This window comes from Geotrypetes seraphini, chromosome 3, assembly GCF_902459505.1.
Source record: "Geotrypetes seraphini chromosome 3, aGeoSer1.1, whole genome shotgun sequence".
Taxonomy (NCBI): domain Eukaryota; kingdom Metazoa; phylum Chordata; class Amphibia; order Gymnophiona; family Dermophiidae; genus Geotrypetes; species Geotrypetes seraphini.
The window spans coordinates 116,967,262-116,987,217 of NC_047086.1; the positions used below are offsets into that span (position 1 = coordinate 116,967,262).

The 19,956-nt window shown below is 43.2% G+C and overlaps 1 protein-coding gene across 1 annotated transcript in view; it reads right to left on the reverse strand.

Annotated features, from left to right (window-relative positions):
- LOC117356544 (cytochrome P450 2K6-like) overlaps positions 1-19,956 on the reverse strand; it is a 75,884-nt gene that overhangs the window by 3,977 nt on the left and 51,951 nt on the right. Inside the window, exons 7-8 of the mRNA XM_033935893.1 lie at positions 12,043-12,227; positions 4,161-4,302 (exon numbers count right to left, since the gene is read on the reverse strand). Of these exons, the coding sequence (XP_033791784.1) occupies positions 4,161-4,302; positions 12,043-12,227 (327 nt within the window). The remainder of the gene's footprint in view (positions 1-4,160; positions 4,303-12,042; positions 12,228-19,956) is intronic.

A 19,956-nucleotide genomic window follows, 5' to 3' on the forward strand; every position in this document is an offset into this window, starting at 1 on the left:
CATTTCTAACTAGCTGGAGTATCACATCATCTATTATTAAGGTTAGGCAGGGCTTCAGCTCCTGGACTAGGCAAAAGCTCACCAGATATGTGAGGTCAGGCCAGTTGAAAACCTTTTTGGTTGAAGGGGACAAGAAAAACAATCTCAGGCTTCACCCTCAAGATCTCTGGTTGGTGATGCTGAGTTGGGTAAAATATCGGTTAGGCCAAGGCCCCCTAGTCCACCCTATAGCACTGTTTATACATCCAGTGACCTCTTGGCTTAGTAGTCTTTAAGTTATGCACATGCCGGTTCTGTCTGTGCTTTGCCCAGACTCTGCCTATATGTACACCTACCTGTAAAATTTGCACAATGTAAAATACAGAATAGCACTTATTTTGATTTATTGGGCATTGGGCACACTCACATGCATGTTAATGCATGTTATATGCCTTTATTCAATTCTGAAGAAGATTTTTTAGAACAGGACAAAACCGGCGGCACAGGGCAGAACAAAACAAAAGGAAAACCAAGAGGACGAACCACGAAACAGACTACAACAAGAGCTCAGCGAGACAAGTCAAGCAGGACAAAGAACAAGTAGTGTTCAATCTTTCATCTTATGCTCTGAATCCTACTGAAATCGCAGTTTTGTCCCGGGGTCTCACTTTCGTTCCAGTCCAACCTCTACAAGATTTCAAACTACGAATAGACATTGAGAAGTTTTTTAGGAAGCTTCATTTGAAAGAATATTTCTCTGAACATTCTTTTACAAACATGGATGACTCAGTGGTTAGCAATAAATCCACTTGGTCTCCTCCCATACCTCCAAGCCCCCATCTTACGTTATACAAAGAATTAGTGGTGAGAGATGTTAAAAAATTCACTAAAAAGAGGAGAAAAAGATATCAACCTTATAACTTAACACGCGATGAATTTTTGGCTTTAAAACAACTGAGGACTAATCGTCAGATTAGGATCTGCAGGGCAGACAAAGGGGGAGGAGTTGTAGTTTTGGACATGTCTAAATACAAGGCTGAAGTTTTCAAGCTATTGAATGAACCATCTGATTATAAAGAACTCAGAGTAGATCCTACCCCGAATTTAGCCCTTGAAATACAATCCCTCACGTCTTTCGCTTTAGATAGCAGGTTTTTGACCAAAAAAGAACATGATTATTTGAATGTGATTAATCCTAGAATTCCAGTGTTTTATGCCCTACCCAAGATTCACAAGGACATAATCAACCCCCCTGGACGTCCAATAGTATCCAGTAGAGGGTCTATACTGGAGCCTCTCTCCTCTTTTGTGGACATTTTTCTCCGCCCTATAGTCATTAAGGGATTTTCATATTTACGTGACTCATCTCATTTTTTGATAAAACTATCTGAAGTTACCAACATAGATGAAATAACATTTTTCGTCACATTTGATGTTAAGTCACTTTACACTATCATTCCCCAAGATGAAGTCATCACTATTGTGGATGAATTTCTCCAAAACAACATGGACAACAACAGGATTCCTATCCACCTTCTAATACAGTTTCTGACCATAGCTATGAAAAGAAATTATTTTAGGTTTCAAGATAGAATCTTCCAACAAATCTCGGGGGTTGCTATGGGAGCCACCATGGCACCCTCCGTAGCGAATTTATTCATGCAAAAATTTGAGAATTTGTGGATCGAAAATAATCCCTTTTCAGACAAAATTCTTACGTGGCTACGATTTATAGATGACATTTTCGTTATCTGGGTGGGCTCTAGAGAAGAACTAAATCAATTCCATGTTTGGTTAAACTCTAGGCATCAGAAAGTTGAATTCAGCATGGAGTGTCATCCTGATTCCATATCTTTTTTGGATGTCAAGATAGTCCGAGGTAGAGGCTCCATTCAGACTACTGTCTATAGAAAAAACACAGACAGAAACACTTTCCTTAGTTTCTCTAGCAACCATCCAGCAGCGCTGAAACGAAGTTTGCCCACGTCTCAGTTCTTTCGTTACAGACGCTTGTGTTCTAACATGTCAGACTATAAAGTCAATAGCAAACAGCTATACACCCGGTTAACAAACAGAGGTTACCCCTCCACTGTACTGAAGAAAGCTTACAAAAGAGCAAAATTCATGAATAGAGATCTTTTATTTATTCCAAGTAACAAGGATAAGGAAGATGAAGATGATATTGTCACATGTGTTTTAGAATATTCTCCTAGTACTAACCACATCACCAGAATTCTACGTAATCATTGGGATATAATGGCATTACAACCTACATTCAGAGAAACCCATTTAAGAATGGCATATTCTCGGCAAAAAAACTTCAAGGAACTTTTGAGCCCTTCTGACGTCACAGAACCTGTTTTAGTCAGAGACCAACCCGCAGGCCACTTTAAATGTGGTAAATGCTCCACCTGTCTAATCACACGGGAACTTAAAGACAATTTTGTGCATCCAAGCTCAGGACAAATATTTGAGCTCAAACACAACACTTCATGCAATTCGACCTTTGTGGTATATGTCTTCATTTGCCCCTGTCCAAGATTATATGTGGGACAAACTATCCGTCCCTTTAGAACACGAGTGACGGAACATAAAAGCTGCATTCGAAATAATCGACTCCAAGCTCCCATGGTCACACACTGTTTGGAACACAATCATGATTTCACCGACCTACAATGTTGTGTCATTGATCACATCAGGGACAATTGTGTAGATAGACAGCAAAAACTTCTGCGGGCCGAACAAGCTTGGATTTTTAAACTGAACAGTGAAGAACCTGACGGGTTAAATCAAAAATTAGAATGGAACATTTTCTTTTGATTTCTTGTGAACTTTGGATACTTATTTTTGTCAGCTTTATATCATCCACCTCATTTAAACAAAACTTAAAACATTAATTTAAAACGTAAGAAATTTAAGTATTTAGTTAGCGGTCAACTAGCAATTTTTGACCGCGTTTTTTTTGAGTCAGCTGTTTAGTCAGCTGCTCTATTACAAAAAACCCCCCCGGGGGTCTGACGTCATTCCCCGGGAGTTCATAACCCGGCGCAGTCATGGTGTAGCCATCTTTTTCGATCTTTGGATCGCTTGAGACGTTGCGGCGTCCTACTAAAAGGTATGTCAAGGTGGCTTCTGAAAATATATGAGAAGTTTGCTTTAATTCCAGATATTGATGTATTTTCTTTTCTGGTTTCAGTTTTTTTGATCGGACTCTGATTACACCCTGAGGCAGCAAGTTAGTGAAACGCTGGCCATCGTCGGTGTACCGGTCAATTGAAAGATAAGTAGAAAAGTTTTTTCTTCTATCAAGCTTAGACAGCCCTGCCTATAGTCATTTATAACTGGGAGCTAACAGAGGTTTTTGCCAGTGAGGTTATCACCCTACCACCTTTATCCACCATTGTGGTGGTGGTAGGGCCCCTATCTGAGGCTTTTCCTCGAGTTCAGCTTGAACTTTCTCCCTATGACTAAAGCAGCACTGTCTACACGCAATACTTGACATCATTTATTGTTTTTTCTCGTGAAAGTGTTTTATATGAATATGCCTTTATTCTAACATTTACATGTGTAATTGGCATGCAACTGTTAGCATTATTTTTACTAAGATTGCCCCTTTTAATGTAATTCTGTTCAATGTACAAAGAAGGTTATTCTCAACTCTCTGGCTTAGCTTGCAGGCCTTTGTGTGATCGATACCATCAGACATGTATTCAGATTTTGAAAGGGAAATTCCAGCATTTAGGCAAGATCCCTTATATCAGCTCTATGGCTGGCCTAAGTGCACCAACTTATAGGCCGTTATATCACTTATTACCCTAATATCCTATAATGGAAAGTAGGTACCTACTGAGTAAATATTCATTAAATCATGGAGTAATACATTTTCAAGGTACATGTTGAAGATGCTATTGTTTCCAATACTTCTCAAGAAGTAGTTTGATTCTAAGTATGTAACCTTTTAAATGGATCTAATAAGGAAACATCTAAAGAATATATAATTATTGTCAAAATGATTATATAGGCACAGATATATACAGTTTTACTGATATTCTGGTTATTTACAAGTATTCTTGGTACCTAAATGTTTGTGCCCTCCTTATGGAATTACCCCCTAAGTTGTTTTAGTGCGCAAATCAAACCTTAGTGCATATGGACAAAGCAAATGCATAAAGTCAGATTACCTGCTGAAAATGGCATGAATGCATCCTTCTTTACAAAACTTCCAGCCGAATCAAGAAAATGCTGAGGGTTGAACTGCTCAGGTTTCTCAAACTGAGTCTGGTCATTCAGTACCGATGCCAATAATGGGATGATATAGGTTCCCTGAAACAACATGAACAATTAAATATGCAAAAATTAAACAATCAATGCAAAGCTGTATTGCATGAGGCTGCAAAGTAAAGTTTATGCATAACAAGAAGGAACTAATGAGGACGAATCAGAGGAGAATCGGTAGTAAGACCTGCATGAAAATTTAGGCAGGACCCGCCAGAGAGGAAGGCTTGAAGCCGGCAACAGCAGCGAATTTTAAACGCTGCTGCTGCCCGAAGAGGAGAAGCGGCGGGGTCGGAAGAGGCGGAGCTGCGGCTCCCCGAGCTACGATTTCTGCCGTTGGCTCCTTCGGTCCCGGCTGTCTCTCTAAATTCGCAGCGGCGGCTCCTCTCAAGATCCGTGACTGCATCGGACTTCCGACGCAGGTGGGGATCGCATCCCGTTTCCTCCTTCCTTCCTTCCGATGGCAAGAGCCGCCATGGCCGACAGGCTCCGCGCCACTGCACGCATGCGCACTCCTACCTGCGGGTCCCTACAGCTCACGGAAAACAGGCTCACGCAGATGGGAGTGCATATGCGCGGCTTAGGGTTTTATTATATTATATTGTGATTCAAAAAAAGCAAAGCAAGAATGCCAATAGAGAGGTACACTATAAAGGGTAAAGTACCTCTGTGCCCATAAGAAGAGAAAAACCTGTGAGTGATCATATCTGATGATCTTAAGGTAAGTCAGATTTTCAGGATATCCACAATGAGATTGATCTGCATACCAAGGAGACAGTGCATACAGATCTATCCCATGCATATACACCGTGGACATTCTGACAATCCTACTGGCTAGGTATGCCCTGAGAGCAGGGTTGAGAATACAAACAGGAAAGTGGAACCTCCAGAATAATGACACATGGCCAGGGCAGGATTAACCAATAGGACTAGTAGGCACGTGCCTAGGGCCCAAAATGGACTGGAGGGCCTGATGAAGGAGGGCATCAACATTGTTTTTTCTAAACGGTGATGGGCCCCTCCAGCATCGATTGGCAACGTGGGCCCCCACCCCGATCGGCAACGCGGGCCCCACCCTGATCGGCAATGTGGCCCCCCCCATCGACGGAATGTAAGACAAGCAAGCAACGCAGGTAAGAAAGGCAACGGGAACTGTAATTGTGCAAGTGATGCTGCTTGCCTAAAGCTTCCCTCTGACGCAGCTTCCTGTTTTCGCCTGGGCGCATGGTGGGGTGGGGTGGGGCAGGGGGGCCCAGTTTACTTGTGTGCCTAGGGGCCCTTGACCAATTAATCCTGCCCTGCTTGATATACATCTATCAGGATTATCTAAATGGTTTATAATAAAACAACAGAACAACAACAAAAGAGGTAAGGGAGGAGTCTTTCCAGCCAAAGAAGTCTTTCTAGATTTCTAGATAAGAGTTTTGCTTTCCAGTTAGGAAAAATGAATTCCTGGTTAAGTCCTCTGATTCCACAAATGCAATCATATTATGCCTTTAGAAAATTGTTGAAAACCTTCTTGTTTGATAAGTTTGTAGCATGATTATTTCTCTAACCCTGTTTACATGTACATGTATGTTTCACTGATTGTACAGTTCTTCTTGATTGCGAACCACCTGGAACTCATGGTTGGGCAGTATTCAAGAATAAAGATTATTATTATTCTTCACAATGTCCCAACAAGGATATTGGTTTCAGCATGTAAAACAGCACCTTCCTCTGAGGACACTGGTGTAAAAGCAGCAAAAGAGCCGCTTGTCGAGAAAAGCCTACGAACTCTGAGGTGAGTAGACTGAAGGTTTTTGCTTCAGACTACTCACCTCAGAGTTCGTCAGCTTTTCTCGACAAGCGGCTCTTTTACAGCTTTTACGTGTGTCCCCTAATGAAGGTTTTGTTTTACATGCCAAAGCCAGGATCCTTGTTGGGACATTGTGAAGGAAGACTTCTATGACCTTTTTTGTTGTTGTTCTAATGTTCCTTTAAGGCGAGGTGCTCTTCTTCTGTCTTACAATAAAATAACAAATAAATATATTAAAACAAAACTCTATAAGATTATAGGGATATTCCAGACAGACTGGACTAACATGATACCAAAAGGAAAGAGGAGAGGGAATGCATAATTACATCGAGATAAAAAGAAAAGAAAAAAAGAAAGGGAGAGGGAGAGCACAATTGGAGGGGATTTGCTTGTTTAGATTAATTTGTCATCCTTGCTCGAATGGATCCATGTCAAGTGTCAAGGCAGATCAGTTCATAATTTTATTTCCATATTTTATGCTCTCTTTCTTTGCTCTGATTCTGCCTTTTCTCTCTGTCCATAAATCTCTCCTCTCTATTTCATCTGTTTGTACCCATCTTTTCCTCCCTCTATTTTCTGATCGGCCTTAGCGTTCCCCCTTTCTGGCCTCCCTTCTTTGCTTTCATCTTCATCTGTCTCTATGCTGCCTGCCTGTTCTTTTCTCAGTTTTCAGTACCTTTCTCATCCGCCCTTAGGTGGGGAAGGCAATCTCCAAGCTATTCTACTTCTGAATCTTCACATTTAGCCACCAGAGCAGATGGCAAAGCTACCTATCACAGCTTTATCTCTTTCATATTCCTTTTTCACCTATTGTTTTACCAAATTGACCACAGACTTAACATCAAGTCTTTTCATATTCCTGGGCAGCCAATATCTGGACTAGGATAGAAAAGCTCCACTCTGCATATTGATTTTCACCCTCTTCCCACCCCACCCCACCTCCAAAAATATATAACTTAGAACAGGAATGACGATTGAAGTGCTGAAATTTGCTAATTATACAAAATTATTTAAAGTTGATAAATCATAAAAAGATTGTAAGAAATTGCAAGAAGGTCTTATGAAACTGGGTATCCAAATAGGCAGATTAAATTTAATATGAAGAAACTGCAAAACAATGATCCTTTTGGAGATGATTCAAACTCCCTCCCAATTGTTTCATGAATTTCTGAAATCTCCAAATGCCCCTCTAACTCTCTCCTCCCAATATGATGTGGTAGCTTGTGAATAAAAGATGAGAAAATAAGAGGTACTTCAAGAGTGGCAGCATAGAGACCCGTAAATGAGCATTCGTCTACATTCACTCCGCAAAAACTACTTCCATATCCTAAGGCCTTCCAAAGCAATCCATGTGTATGCGACAAGGTAATGAGGGAACTACAAGGAATCTGAGTTGTAAATGTATGTTCATTTTCTCTTCTACAATCACTTTTGCAGTGCTTAATAGATTGCAGCAGGCAAAGACCAAAATGACCAATTCAGTCAACCCAGTAAGGAGATTAGGATTGCAACTTTTGGTCTGTGCATATTATCCCCCATGCCTTGATAGAGAGCTCTGACTGCTATTTAATGCATGTCATGTTTATCTTTTTATGGCTGACTGGATGGAGGACAACAATTAGAGGTGTGGGTGGAAAGAGAATTCGAGGGAGCAGTAAAGGAGGACTAGAGATAGGGAAACTTTATACTGGAGGGAAGGGCAAGAGAGAGAAAGAGAATTTAGTGAAATGGATATTTGAAGGAGCTAAAGTAATTGAGGCAATGAAAACTGGGTATAAAGGCATGTTGTGAAGAGAGTTTGGAAGAGAAGAGTTGAAAATAAAAGTGGTGAAATAATGCTTTATACAACGGTTACATTATTTATTGTTTATTGCAAGCTTCTATACCACTGCTAATGACTGGGGAAGTCGATTCTGAGCGGTTTATATAAGCCTCTGTAATGACAGCAGAAGGCTCATCTCATTGACGTTGCAGCTGCCCGAAGAGTTAAAATAAGAGTGATTGGGGAGGAGGTGTGGGAAGTCATTTGCTGGAGAGATGTCATGCCACAGGGTCCCGCCTGGGGTGGGGGAGAAGACAAACATATACTACATGCCATGGGCTGGGGGTAGGTGGTTGGGAAGATAGGGAGGACAGATGCTGCAAGGGGCTGGGAGGGGAGGGGGGAAGGCAGGGAAGGATAGATGTTGAACGGGCTGGGAGAGGGTTAGAAATTACAGATGTTGCACAGGCTGGGGGGTTAGGAAGGACATATGCTGCATGGATGGGGTGCTGGGAAGAGAGAGAAAGAGAGATGCTGCTAGTGGGGGAGGGAAGAAAAAAAGAATTGTTGGACATAGGTGCATGGAGTGGGAAGGAAAGACAGATGTTATACATGGGAAAAGGAAGAAAGAGGGAGAATTGTTGAACATAATAGTGGTGGAGAGGAGGGAAGAAGAAATATTACTCTGGGAGGGAGGAGAGATGACTCAAAGAAAGGAGAGATGCCAGATTCTGGAGAAGGGTGATGGAAGGAGAGAGAGAGTTCTCAGACCACTGGAAGGGGAAGGAGAGAGAGATGCCAGACCAGGGAAGCAAAGGAGGGGAAATAGATTCCAGACTGTGGGAAGGAGAGGAAAGAGATGCAAGACCTCAGGAAGGAGGGAAGAGAAGGATAGAGATGTTAGACCATAGGAAGAGGGAGAGAAGAAGAGAGAGATGCCAGACCATGGGAAAGGAGAGAGATGCCAGACCATAGGTGGGGGAAGGGGGAAACAGAGATGTCAGACCATGGGAGAGGGAGTGAGAAGATGGCGCATAGGGACGGAGGGGAAGTGGAGAGAGAGTGAGGAGATGGTGCACAGCAATGGGTGTCAGACAGTCCAAAACAAAAAAAAAGTGTTCCACTGCCTATGTTTGTACTTGTACTCATCAGAGACAGTTGAAGTGCTCCCAATACAATTTTTTGCGATTACATACTTGTGGGTGTACATTTTCATATGTGGTTTCTCAGCACAGATTACTGGGAAACTCCATTATTCACATTTTCTTTTGAGAATATTGACCTTTGAATCCTAAGGGGCTCATAATCGAAAGAAAAATACGTCCAAAAACCAGCCTAAGTTGGCACTTGGACGAACATTTCTCAAATACGTCAAATTCTTTCTGGAAATCCAGATACAGTATATCAGTTGTCTCATCTGTATCCATATGTTTATTCACACTTTCAAAAAAAATATATAGTAGCCTGGTGAGGCTTCCCTTGGCTAAATTCATGTTGGCTTTCTCCAATAAAACTATGGGCTCCTTTTACTAAGGTGCTACAATACCGCACGCGCTAAACGCTAACGCCTCCATAGAGCTTGCGTTAGTATTTTTCATTTAGCGCGTGGTTAGCACATGCTAATCTTTAGCATGCGCTAAAAATGCTAGCGCACCTTAGTAAAAGGAGCCGTATGTCTATAGTATATCAGTGGTTCCAAAACCTGTCCTGGAGGACCCCCAGCCAGTCAGGTTTTCAAGATATCCCTAATGAATATGCATGAGAGAGATTTGCATACCTGTCACTTCCATTATATGCAAATCTCTCTCATGCATATTTATTAGGGATATCTTGAAAACCTGACTGGCTGGGGGTCCCCCAGGACAGGTTTGGGAACCACTGATGTATATGATCAATAATATTGGCCCTCTTTTACTAAGCCACGGTAGAAGTTTCTACTGCAGCCCAGAACACTAAATGCTCCATCACTGCTCCAACACTCATAGGAGTTCTATGAGCATTGGAGCATTTAGTGCTCCCGGCCACAGTAGAAACGTCTACCGCAGCTTAGTAAGAGGGGGGAGGAGGGTTTGTTTGTTTATTATTTATTTACTTATTCATTTATTTAGCCCATCCTCCCAAAGGAGCCAGAATGGGTCACAAGAGTACATTCACAGTATAAGCAGGACAAACTTTAGGGGGAAATGCAGACTTAGTGAACATAGGGGGGGTTTAAATTTCAGCTTTTACAGTATAGTCATAACATACAAACTTGAAAATACAGACTTAGTGGACATAGGGTGGTTTAAATTGCAGCATTTTCTGTATAGACATAGCCTAATATAGAGTTTTTGCAGTGCAGATGTGTGCATCATTGATGTATGGAGATTTTTGATCCGGTGGGTGTCAAAGATGAGTTTTAAAGGGAATGAGGTTGGTTTTTAGAATATGGTACAACTAGTATTTTAGCCCGTTACATTAACGGGTGCTAGAATATATGCCTATCTGTCTTTAATTCTGTCTCTCTTTCCATCCCGCTGTCTTTCTTTCTGTCTTTCTCTCTCCCTGGCCCCCTTTGTCTGTCTGTCTTTCTGTGTCTCTCCCTGCCCCTGTGTCTTTCTTCTTTTCTTTCTGTCTCCCTTCCTCCCGCTGTCTGTCTGTCTTTCTTTCTATCTGTCTGTCTCTCTCCCTGCCTCCTATGCAGCAGCATTTCTCTCCCCACACTTCCATGTGCAGCAGCCACAGCAGCATTCCCTCCCCCTCCATTTCCTTGTTCAGCAGCATTTCGATCTCCCCCACTTCCCTGTACAGCAGCCACAGCAGCAGCATTCCCTCCCCCCCCACCACTTCCCTGTGCAGCAGCACCATTTCCCCTTTCCCTTACCGCGTTCTGGCCGGCTCCCTTAGTCCCTTACCACCCCCCCTTCCCTTCCCATGGTCCTGACAAACCTGCCGATTCCAGCAGCGTCCGCAGCACTCTACACACGCTGCTTCTGGGCCTTCTACTGCCTTGATTTACTCTGGCATGTCCCTGATGACATCATCAGAGATGCGGCAGAGCAAATCAAGGCAGTAGAAGGCCCTGAAGCAGCGTGTGTAGAGTGCTGCGGACGCTGGTGGAGTCGGGACCGCGGGAAGGGAAGGAGGGGGCGGTGGCAAAGGACTAAGTGAGCCGGTCAGATGTCGGGACGGGATGGGAGGGTCAGACCACGAAGAAATTACTTACGGAGTGAGTGGGAAGCTGGCAAAGTGACTGCAGTCTTCAGCGCTTCTCTTCCCGGGCCGCTATTTAGTTCAGCTGTCAGGTCTGTTTGGATCCGCTATTCACTTTGGGTTCTGCTGCCGCAAGCGTCAGGTCGTTTTAAGTGCGCATATGCACTCTTGCCGGCCACAGACATACAGATCAGGGAACACGCGGTAAGAGTGCGCATGCGTGCTTAGCGTTTTATTATATTAGATTTGATTTTGTGTGGAGTGATTTATAAGTTTGGTAGTAGTTGAAGTTATGATTGCAGTGGTATACTAATTTTAGTGAGAGTCTGTTTGGTGTATTAGGTGGTGCTTTTGAGATCCATCTGTCAGGGATGCAGACACAGGTCGTTAAGGAGCTGGGTTTGGCCTGAACCAATGTCAAACTCACTAGTGCAGGGGTAGACAATTCCGGTCCTTGAGAGCCATAGCCAGGTCAGGTTTTCAGGATATCCATTATAAATATTCATGAGGTAGATTTGCATCTCAAGGAGGAAGTGCATACAAATCCATCTCATACATATTCATTGTGGATATCCTGAAAACCTGACCTGCCTGAGCCTCTCAAGGACTGGAATTGCCTCCCCCTACACTAGTCTTTACTTGAGTAATTGAAATAAAAATAAAACACAATGGACTTCTACTGTATATAATAAAACATAAACAAAAATCCTTCTAATCTATAGAGGAAAGCACCTTGGAGACACTTTACATCTCATTAAGAAATCTAGGATAACATCGCCATTGGTCCTGAAAAACTCCACTCAAACACAAAAATATTCACAAAAGTACTTCTCTAACAAATTTACCCCCAAATATCTCTATAGCAAATTTCTTTAACATATGACCATACAGATAATCAGCTATTGTTATAACATCACTGACTGTCCAGAGAAAAGGGAAGATTATATGACAGTAGTAAATACCCAGTTCTCCTCCAAATCTAAGAAACTGTTAAAATGTCATAAAAAATGGAACAAATCAAAACCTTTAATCTTACTTTAGGTAGAAAATATCCTTTAAAATTGATATCTGTGGTAGTTTCATGAGGGAGATTCATTGGCAGAATATCAGCAAACCTTTGAATTTCATGGATGACTGCATCAGAGTATGGCATGTGTCTCCGATGCTCAATTCGAGGTTGGGAAGACCCCATCACTCTTTCTATTTCCTCTTGAATTTTTTCTGAAGAAAAAGAAAAAAGAAAGTGTGCATTTTCACTTAACTAGTGAATATTTTCCTTCCCCTTCAAAAGAAACAAACTTGAAAGGTATTGACAGCTTGAATCTTAGACGTTTAGGGGTTAGAGTTGCTATTATGAACATGCCTTAGTACCGGGGCAGAGACATCTGGGGCTTAGCACTAACTTATCAGGGACACAATTTGAAAGGATGTATCAGCGGGGTGGGATGGTAAGATATGGTATGTATGCAGGGCCAGATTAAAAGGTAGCCCCAGGAGGCATGTGCCTAGGGCCCAAAATTGTCAGGGGGCCCCAGGGCAGGTGTTAGAGGGGAGCAAACAGGGTAGCTGCCCTGGGCCCCACAGATCCAGGGGGCCCCGCTGTCTGAACTTCTTTGTTAAACACCAGAATGTTCATTTCAGAGGGGCCCCGACATGGCAGCCATTCTCACAAGCTGCCGGCGGCTGCCCTGAAGCTTTCCCTCTGTGGTGATCTGCCCTGTCGGAAACAGGAAGTTGCGGCAGAAGGAAAACATTGGGGCAGTCACTGGCAGCTTGTGAGAATGGCTGCCATATCAGGGCCCCTATGAAAAGGAACATTTTGGCCCGGGGGGAGAAGTGGTCTGCCCCGGGTGAACTTCCTCAGGCCGGTCTCTCTTCGTTTCACCTCTTGCTGGCAAGACATGCTGCTTTCTTCAGTTTCAGTTTTGTTATCCCGATTGATCACTGAGGTTCTCATGGAGGTTACTACATAAGTAAGTAGTCTGTTTTTTGTGTGTTTTTTTTTTGGGCTCTGGTTACCTGCCCCCGATGATTTGTTCATACAGAGGGCATTGTAGCTCATCTATAGAGCAGTTCACCTCTTTCTTTTTTCTTTCTATACTTGGTGCTTTCCTTGTTCACTAATTCTGAACTTCCATAGTTCCTGAGAAAATTTTGAATTGTAAAGTGCCATCGCAGATGAAGCTTTAGAGGGCTCTAGATTAGAAAATTTAGAAAGAACTCAAAGGGAGAAGATGAGACAAGGAGTGTGTGCAGTTTATTTATAATCTGAGTGAGTGGCAGAGACTGGATTTGGGCATCACGTTTTTCAGTTTTGCTTTTTACTGCTAGGGTCAGTACCTAGGTCTGGTTATTTATGCTGGTTAGGACAAGTGACATTACATGCTTGTGAGCTGGCGCTGTTTTATCCTTTAATTGTGATATTGGTCCTAGGATATAAATGATATAGGCTGTAATGTCTATTATTGGAGCCACAGACATAAATTGTATATAAATGCTACTCTCTGTTGACTTTCCAAGCCACAAATATGAGAAAGAATCTACCAGATATTTTCTAGCAGCTTAGAATGGTCATTGTCAGAAAAAGGATGCTGGGCCCTTTGTTTCTGATCACTTTTTTGAATGTACAAAAACTGGTCATCTTCATCCTTATCAATGTACCATTTATTCTCTCTGGTTTCAGCTTGGTGGAAGAGCCATCTGTTAGGAACACAGTCAATACCTATATAAGAACTGTTATCTTGGCTCAGACCAAAGATCCATTATCCTTGTATCAGTAGAGGCCAGCCTAGGTCACAAGTGCTTGGCAGGGCCTCAAAGAGTAAATAAATGGTACTTATGTCCAGAGATAAGCAGTGGTTTTCCCTAAGTATATTGTGTAATATTTTGTGGATTTCTTTTCCTCCAGAAACTTTAAACCTCCTTTTTTAACTAGCTGTACTAAAGTACTCGTTAACATCCTCTGTCAACAAGTTCCAGAGCTTACAGTAAAAAATATTTTTTACTGTTAGATTTAAATATGCTACTTTGTAACTTTTCTAGTGTGTCCTCTAGTCCAGTGTTCTTCAACCTTTTTACACCCGTGGACCGGCAGAAATAAAAGAATTATTTTGTGGACCGGCAAACTACTAGGACTAAAATTTAAAAACCCCGTTTACGCCCCATCTCCGCGAGCTCGGTCCCCGCAAACCATCTGATCCCATCTGCACAAGCCACAATTATGATTTTATATTGAACGTATTTTATTAAAGTATAAAAAGAAACAATATTCTGAACAATTGTGATTTTATAAATACAAATATACAGAGCACGGACCAACAAAACCCCTGTCTCCCCTCCCCTTCACACATATCCCCTCTACTATCAAGAAAACTGAACAAGCCAAGTTATTATAGAATGCTACATAGAAATATCATGCTAACAGAATACTGCAGTCCCCAGTTATGTCTCTAGCAGGATATATAATTCAAATCTGATATATTCTAATGACAAAATAGAAATAAAATTATTTTTTTCTACCTTTTGTTGTCTCTGGTTTCTGCTTTCATCTTCTTTTCACTCTTTTCCTTCCAGCATCTGCCCGTTCCATCCAATGTCTGCCCTCTCCCCCTTCCATATGTATCTGACTTCTTTCTATGCCCCTCTTCCTTGTCCATCTTCCTCTCTCCTTTTTACATCATTCATTCCAGCTTCACTGCCTTCTTCATTTTTATCTCTCTTACACCAGATCTAGCATCTTTATCCCTCTCTTATTTCTCTGCTGACCCCCTTTCCAGCATCAATGTCTCTCTACTTTCTCATTTTTCTCTCTCCCCTTTCTCTCATCTCTCCATTCCACCCTGACCCCCTTCCCCTCCTGTAATCTCCCTGCCAGCTGTTTCCTTCCTTTTTTCTTTCTCCCTACCCTTCTTCCTTTTTTTCCTTATCCCTTCCCTCCTCCCTCTATCCAACATTAACTCTCTTCCCATCCCTTTCCCTCCTCCCTCCCAGCAGCATCTCTCCTTCTTCTCCCTTCCCTCCTCCCTCTATCCAACATTAACTCTCTTCCCATCCCTTTCCCTCCTCCCCTCCCAGCAGCATCTCTCCTTCTTCTCCCTTCCCTCCTCCTTCTATCCAACATTAACTCTCTTCCCATCCCTTTCCCTCCTCCCCTCCCAGCAGCATCTCTCCTTCTAACTCCCTTCAAGTCCAGTAACAGCTCTCCCTTTTCCAGACCTTCCCAGCCTCCTAAAGTGGCTTCCTCCCCTTCCAGCAGCTCTCGGTACCTGCCTGCAGGAAGTTGCCGGTAAATCACTGCGCTGGCAAATTGGAGAGCTGGTGGGAGGGGAGACAGCCACAGTGAAGGCTCCCCAGGATTTTGTTTGCACACGCTGACCATCTCCCTCCACCTGCACCTGAATCTGCAGCTCTCTCCGGTCTAATCGCAACTTCCCCGCGGCCCTCTTCAGCAACTCGGCAGGGGCGGCGATCAAGACACGCTGCCGAAGTTGGGACCTTCACTCTCTGAGTCCCACCTATTTTGTTTCAACTTCATGTTTCCGAACAGGCGAGACTCACAGAGGGAAGGCCCCGACGTTGGCAGCCTATCTTGATCGCCTGAGGCTGGGAGGAACATTAATCAGCAGGAACCGCAGTCGGGAGGAACCGCTGTCGGCAGGAAATTTAACTGCCGACTTGATCTCGCCGGCCCTGCGCGGACCGGCAGAAATTTTCTGCGGACCGACACCGGTCCGCGGACCGGCGGTTGAAGAACTGTGCTCTAGTCTACTCTTTTGAAACATACAAACAATTGGATCATTTATCCATTTCACTCTATTCATTTTATGGATCTTTCTCATGGATCCCCTCAGCCATTTCTTCTTCAAGCTAAAGAGTCCTCCCTCGGCTCTTTAGCTTTCCTCAAAGTAGAGTTGTGCAATTCCCTTAGTCATTTTGGTTGCCCTTCTCTGTACTTTTTCTAATTCCAAACAAAGAAAAAAAAGGGGGAAGAGTCTACAGTACAAAAGCTGTAGAGAAAAAGTGGGCAAAAAAAAAAAAAAGTGTACCTAGATTGATACAGGAAAAGTGATATCCAAAAAGACGTAAACAAGTATTTAGGAGAGGAACAAGTATACATGGAGTGGAACATACTAGAGGAGTTACAGATTTGGTTGTTTATACATATGTATGGGTTACAGTTGGTCGACATAGAGTAAGGCAGTTTAGAGGCGTTGTAAACTTGGTTATTAATATAGACTTATATTTTGGATATTATTACTGCTTTACAATATATTTGAACACTTTTATACATATGGAAAGTGTAAAGAGTTAAAGTTCTGGGTAAGTAAGTGGGAAGGGAAGGAAGGGAAATTTGTTCAGAGATGTTAAGGGGTTGCTTAGAAGAAAAACTGTGCTAATCTTTGTTTTGAATTTTAAAAAATGAAAGAAATACAAGTGGAAATAAAGAAGTAAATAAGAAAACAGATAAATGGGGCGGGGCAGGGCAGAGTACCAGTGTACCTGTGTGCCTAGGGGCCCTCAAAGTTTTAATCCTGCCCTGTATGTTTGTGTGTGGGGGTGGGGTTGAGGAGTTGCAAAATGAAGCTATTCTGGAAATTCAGATAGGCAGTGGCGATGCTGTTTGGTAGTTTGGTTATTCTTTTAAGCTTCAGGAATGTACATGTTTCTACTGTTGATGCACTTAACAGTACTATTTCCTACTATGCTTTTTTAAGGAGGCGGTAAGAGCTCTCCATTAACTGCAATGATGAAAGCACATGCTATCTTACCATGTGCTAAGTGTAAGAAGAGGCATGGCCCTCCCTGCTGCCTAAGATAAGTCTACTATAGGCTCTAATGAATTTCTCATAGAAATGAAATATTATGACCAATGAGGAGGCTTGCTACACAGTGGCGTACCTAGGGTATGTGGCACCCGGGGCCCATCATTTTTTGACACCCCCCCCCCCCCCATGTAAAAAAATTTTTTTTTTTTTTTTTGCAATAACCATGAAATGGAATAAATGGTCAGAATAGAAACAGGCAGTGAAAATTTTCTTTTATTGAACCTCATATATGTAACCATTATTCCAAACATAACATAACATAAATTATGTCTAAATTGTCATGACATTAGAAGTACATATGGAGTAGTTGCAGGTGATGCTTGGGACAGTTCTGATTGTGTTAGTTCGGTTTTATGTGTTTTTTGAATAGAAGGGTTTTTATTTCTTTTTGAAGGTTTTGCAGTCTGTGGTTGATATCAATTGGTTGTAGAGTTGGGGGTCGAGTGTTGCAGCTTGAATGGCTAGGAGGTTGTCGAACAGTTTTTTTCTTTTGACGTTTTTGGTTGGAGGGTGTGTGAATGGTGCACAAGTTCTCCTATGTCTGTTTGAAGTGGATTGAATTATTTAGCTGAAGAAATTAGTTACCCCCCCATTCCACACACATTAATTCTCTTCCATTTTTGTTCCCATTATAAAAAACACTGATAAGTTCCCAGAAAAAAAATACATTAAAATAAGAAGTGAAAACAAAGGCCCCTACAGATGAGAACATAACATAAGAATAGCCTAACTGGGTCAGACCAATGGTCCATCATGCCCAGTAGCCCATTCTCATGGTAGCCAATCCAGGACACTAATACCTGGTCAAAACCCAAAGAGTAGCAACATTCCATGCTACCGATCCAGGGCAAGCAGACACTTCCCCCATGTCTTAATAACAGATTATGGACTTTTCCTCCAGGAATTTGTCCAAATCTTTCTTAAAACCAGCTACACTATCTGCTTTTACCATAACTTCTGGCCACTTCATTTTTAAGTTTAGATCTTTCCTTTCAAACAGAGACCTTGCTAGATGTCAAATACAGCACAAGGTAACTTCACATGGACTTAGCTGTGCAGGAAATGTGAATCTCCTCATACACCCACCATATAGTGCAAAAATGTGCAAAGGTCTGTTTTTTTCTTTCGATCACTACATAGCCTAATGCCACACAAGCAGCGCTGTTACAAACATATTCTGTAGGTCAATGCTAAGGATAACAAAGTTTCCTTCCTTGGACCAGAAGGAGATAAACCACTGGAAGAGATCCCAAAACAACACCCAAAGACCCACTCAGTGTGTGAATCAGTTGAGTGGAGTGGACTAACTGGGGGGTGGAAATGGGCCCGGAGTTTGCTCAGCAGAATTTCCCAGACCACCTCTTCCTCTCAACACATTGACACGCTGCCACCATCACCACTAGGAACACCTCACTGGGTAGGCCAGCTATGCTATAAACTTTATAAAACACATTATTATATTTTCTTATAAAGCACATATTTTAACTGACCTCTCTGACATCCTCAGCCTTTCCATTCACAAAAATAGAAGGAAGAAAAGTTCCCATTTCCTGCTGTCTCATGTCCCCGGCCTATACAATATTTTTTTTCTGCAGACCCTTCAAAAGTCTGACCAAATCCTCGTTTCACTTGCATTATAAAGTACTGAGGATGCCATCTCTCCCCAATCCCAGGTCCTAAAGTCTAAGACAGTAGCGCAAACTAATGCTGCCAGATACAGGAAAAAAAAATTTTGATTCGATTCAGCCCTATTGAATTGGTTTTTCAATTCGATTTTCCTGCCCAGTTGGGTGATTTTTTTCAAAACTCCTGGTGGGTTTTATAGCTTTTTCACCCCCTTTGGCTTCTCCTAACCACACTGGCGCTGTGGTGTAAATAAAATAAAGAAACAAAAAGGACTTTTCCTCTTTCTGTTAAATCCTAGCTCACGTTTGCAGTCCAACACCAGCTCTGGCAGGATACACATTTCAAATCTGACATGTTATAATCACAAAACAGAAAATAAAATTAATTTTTCTACCTTTTGTTGTCTGGTTATATTTCAAATTTTGTTGGTCCAAGGCTCTGGTTTTCTTCTGATAACTTGCTTGCCAGGGTCTCCTTCTTTCTGCATGCTAACCATCCATCTGCCAACTCTGTCCTCCCTTTCCATTTCCCTTCCCTTCCCAGGAAGTCTGGTATCTTTCCTTTTTTTCATCTCCCTCCACAGATCCACCTTTTCTTAAATACCCTTTCATCCGGCATCTCTCCCTCCTTCCCCACCATCCCAGAGTCCACCATCTCTCCGTTTCTTTTCCTAATTACCCTCCTATCCAGTATCTCTATCCCTCCTCCACACCATCCCTTGTGTCCAATTTCTCTCCCTTTCTGTTCCTTCCCTCCCTAAATCCCATGGTCCATCATCTCTTTCCCTCTCCTCTATTTTCAGACCCATTATTTCTTCCCCCCCCAAAGTTTGGCATATGCATGTCTCTTTGAACACCCCCTTCCCTCTGTGTACTTCTAAATCATGGTCCCCCCCCAAAGGCCTGTCCCCCCTTAAAGGTCTGCCTGTCCCACCTTGAAGGCCTGCACCCCCCTTGAAGGCCTGTCCCTTCCCCTTGTAGGCCTGTCCCCCCCTTGAAGGCCTGCCTGCCTGTCCCCCCCTTGAAGGTCTGCACCCCCCGAAGGCCTGCACCCCCCGAAGGCCTGTCCCCCACTTGAAGGCCTGTCCCACCCCCTTGTAGCTTCTCCCCCCCCCTTGTAGGCCTGTCCCCCCTTGAAGGCCTGCCTGCCTGCCTTTCCCCCCCTTGAAGGCCTGCACCCCCTTGAAGGACTGCACCCCCCCCGAAGGCCTGCACTCCCTTGAAGGTCTGCACCCCCCCGAAGGCCTGTCCCCCCCTTGAAGGCCTGTCCCACCCCCTTGTAGGCCTGTCCCCCCCTTGTAGGCCTGTCCCCCCTTTAAGGCCTGCCTGCCTGCCTTTCCCCCCCTTGAAGGCCTGTCTCCCCCTTGAAGGCCTGCACCCCCCTTGAAGGCCTGCACCCCCCCTTGAAGGCCTGTCCCCCCCCCTTGTAGGCCTGTCCCTCCCCTTGTAGGCCTGTCCCCCCCCTTGTAGGCCTGTCCCCCCCCCCTTGTAGGCCTGTCC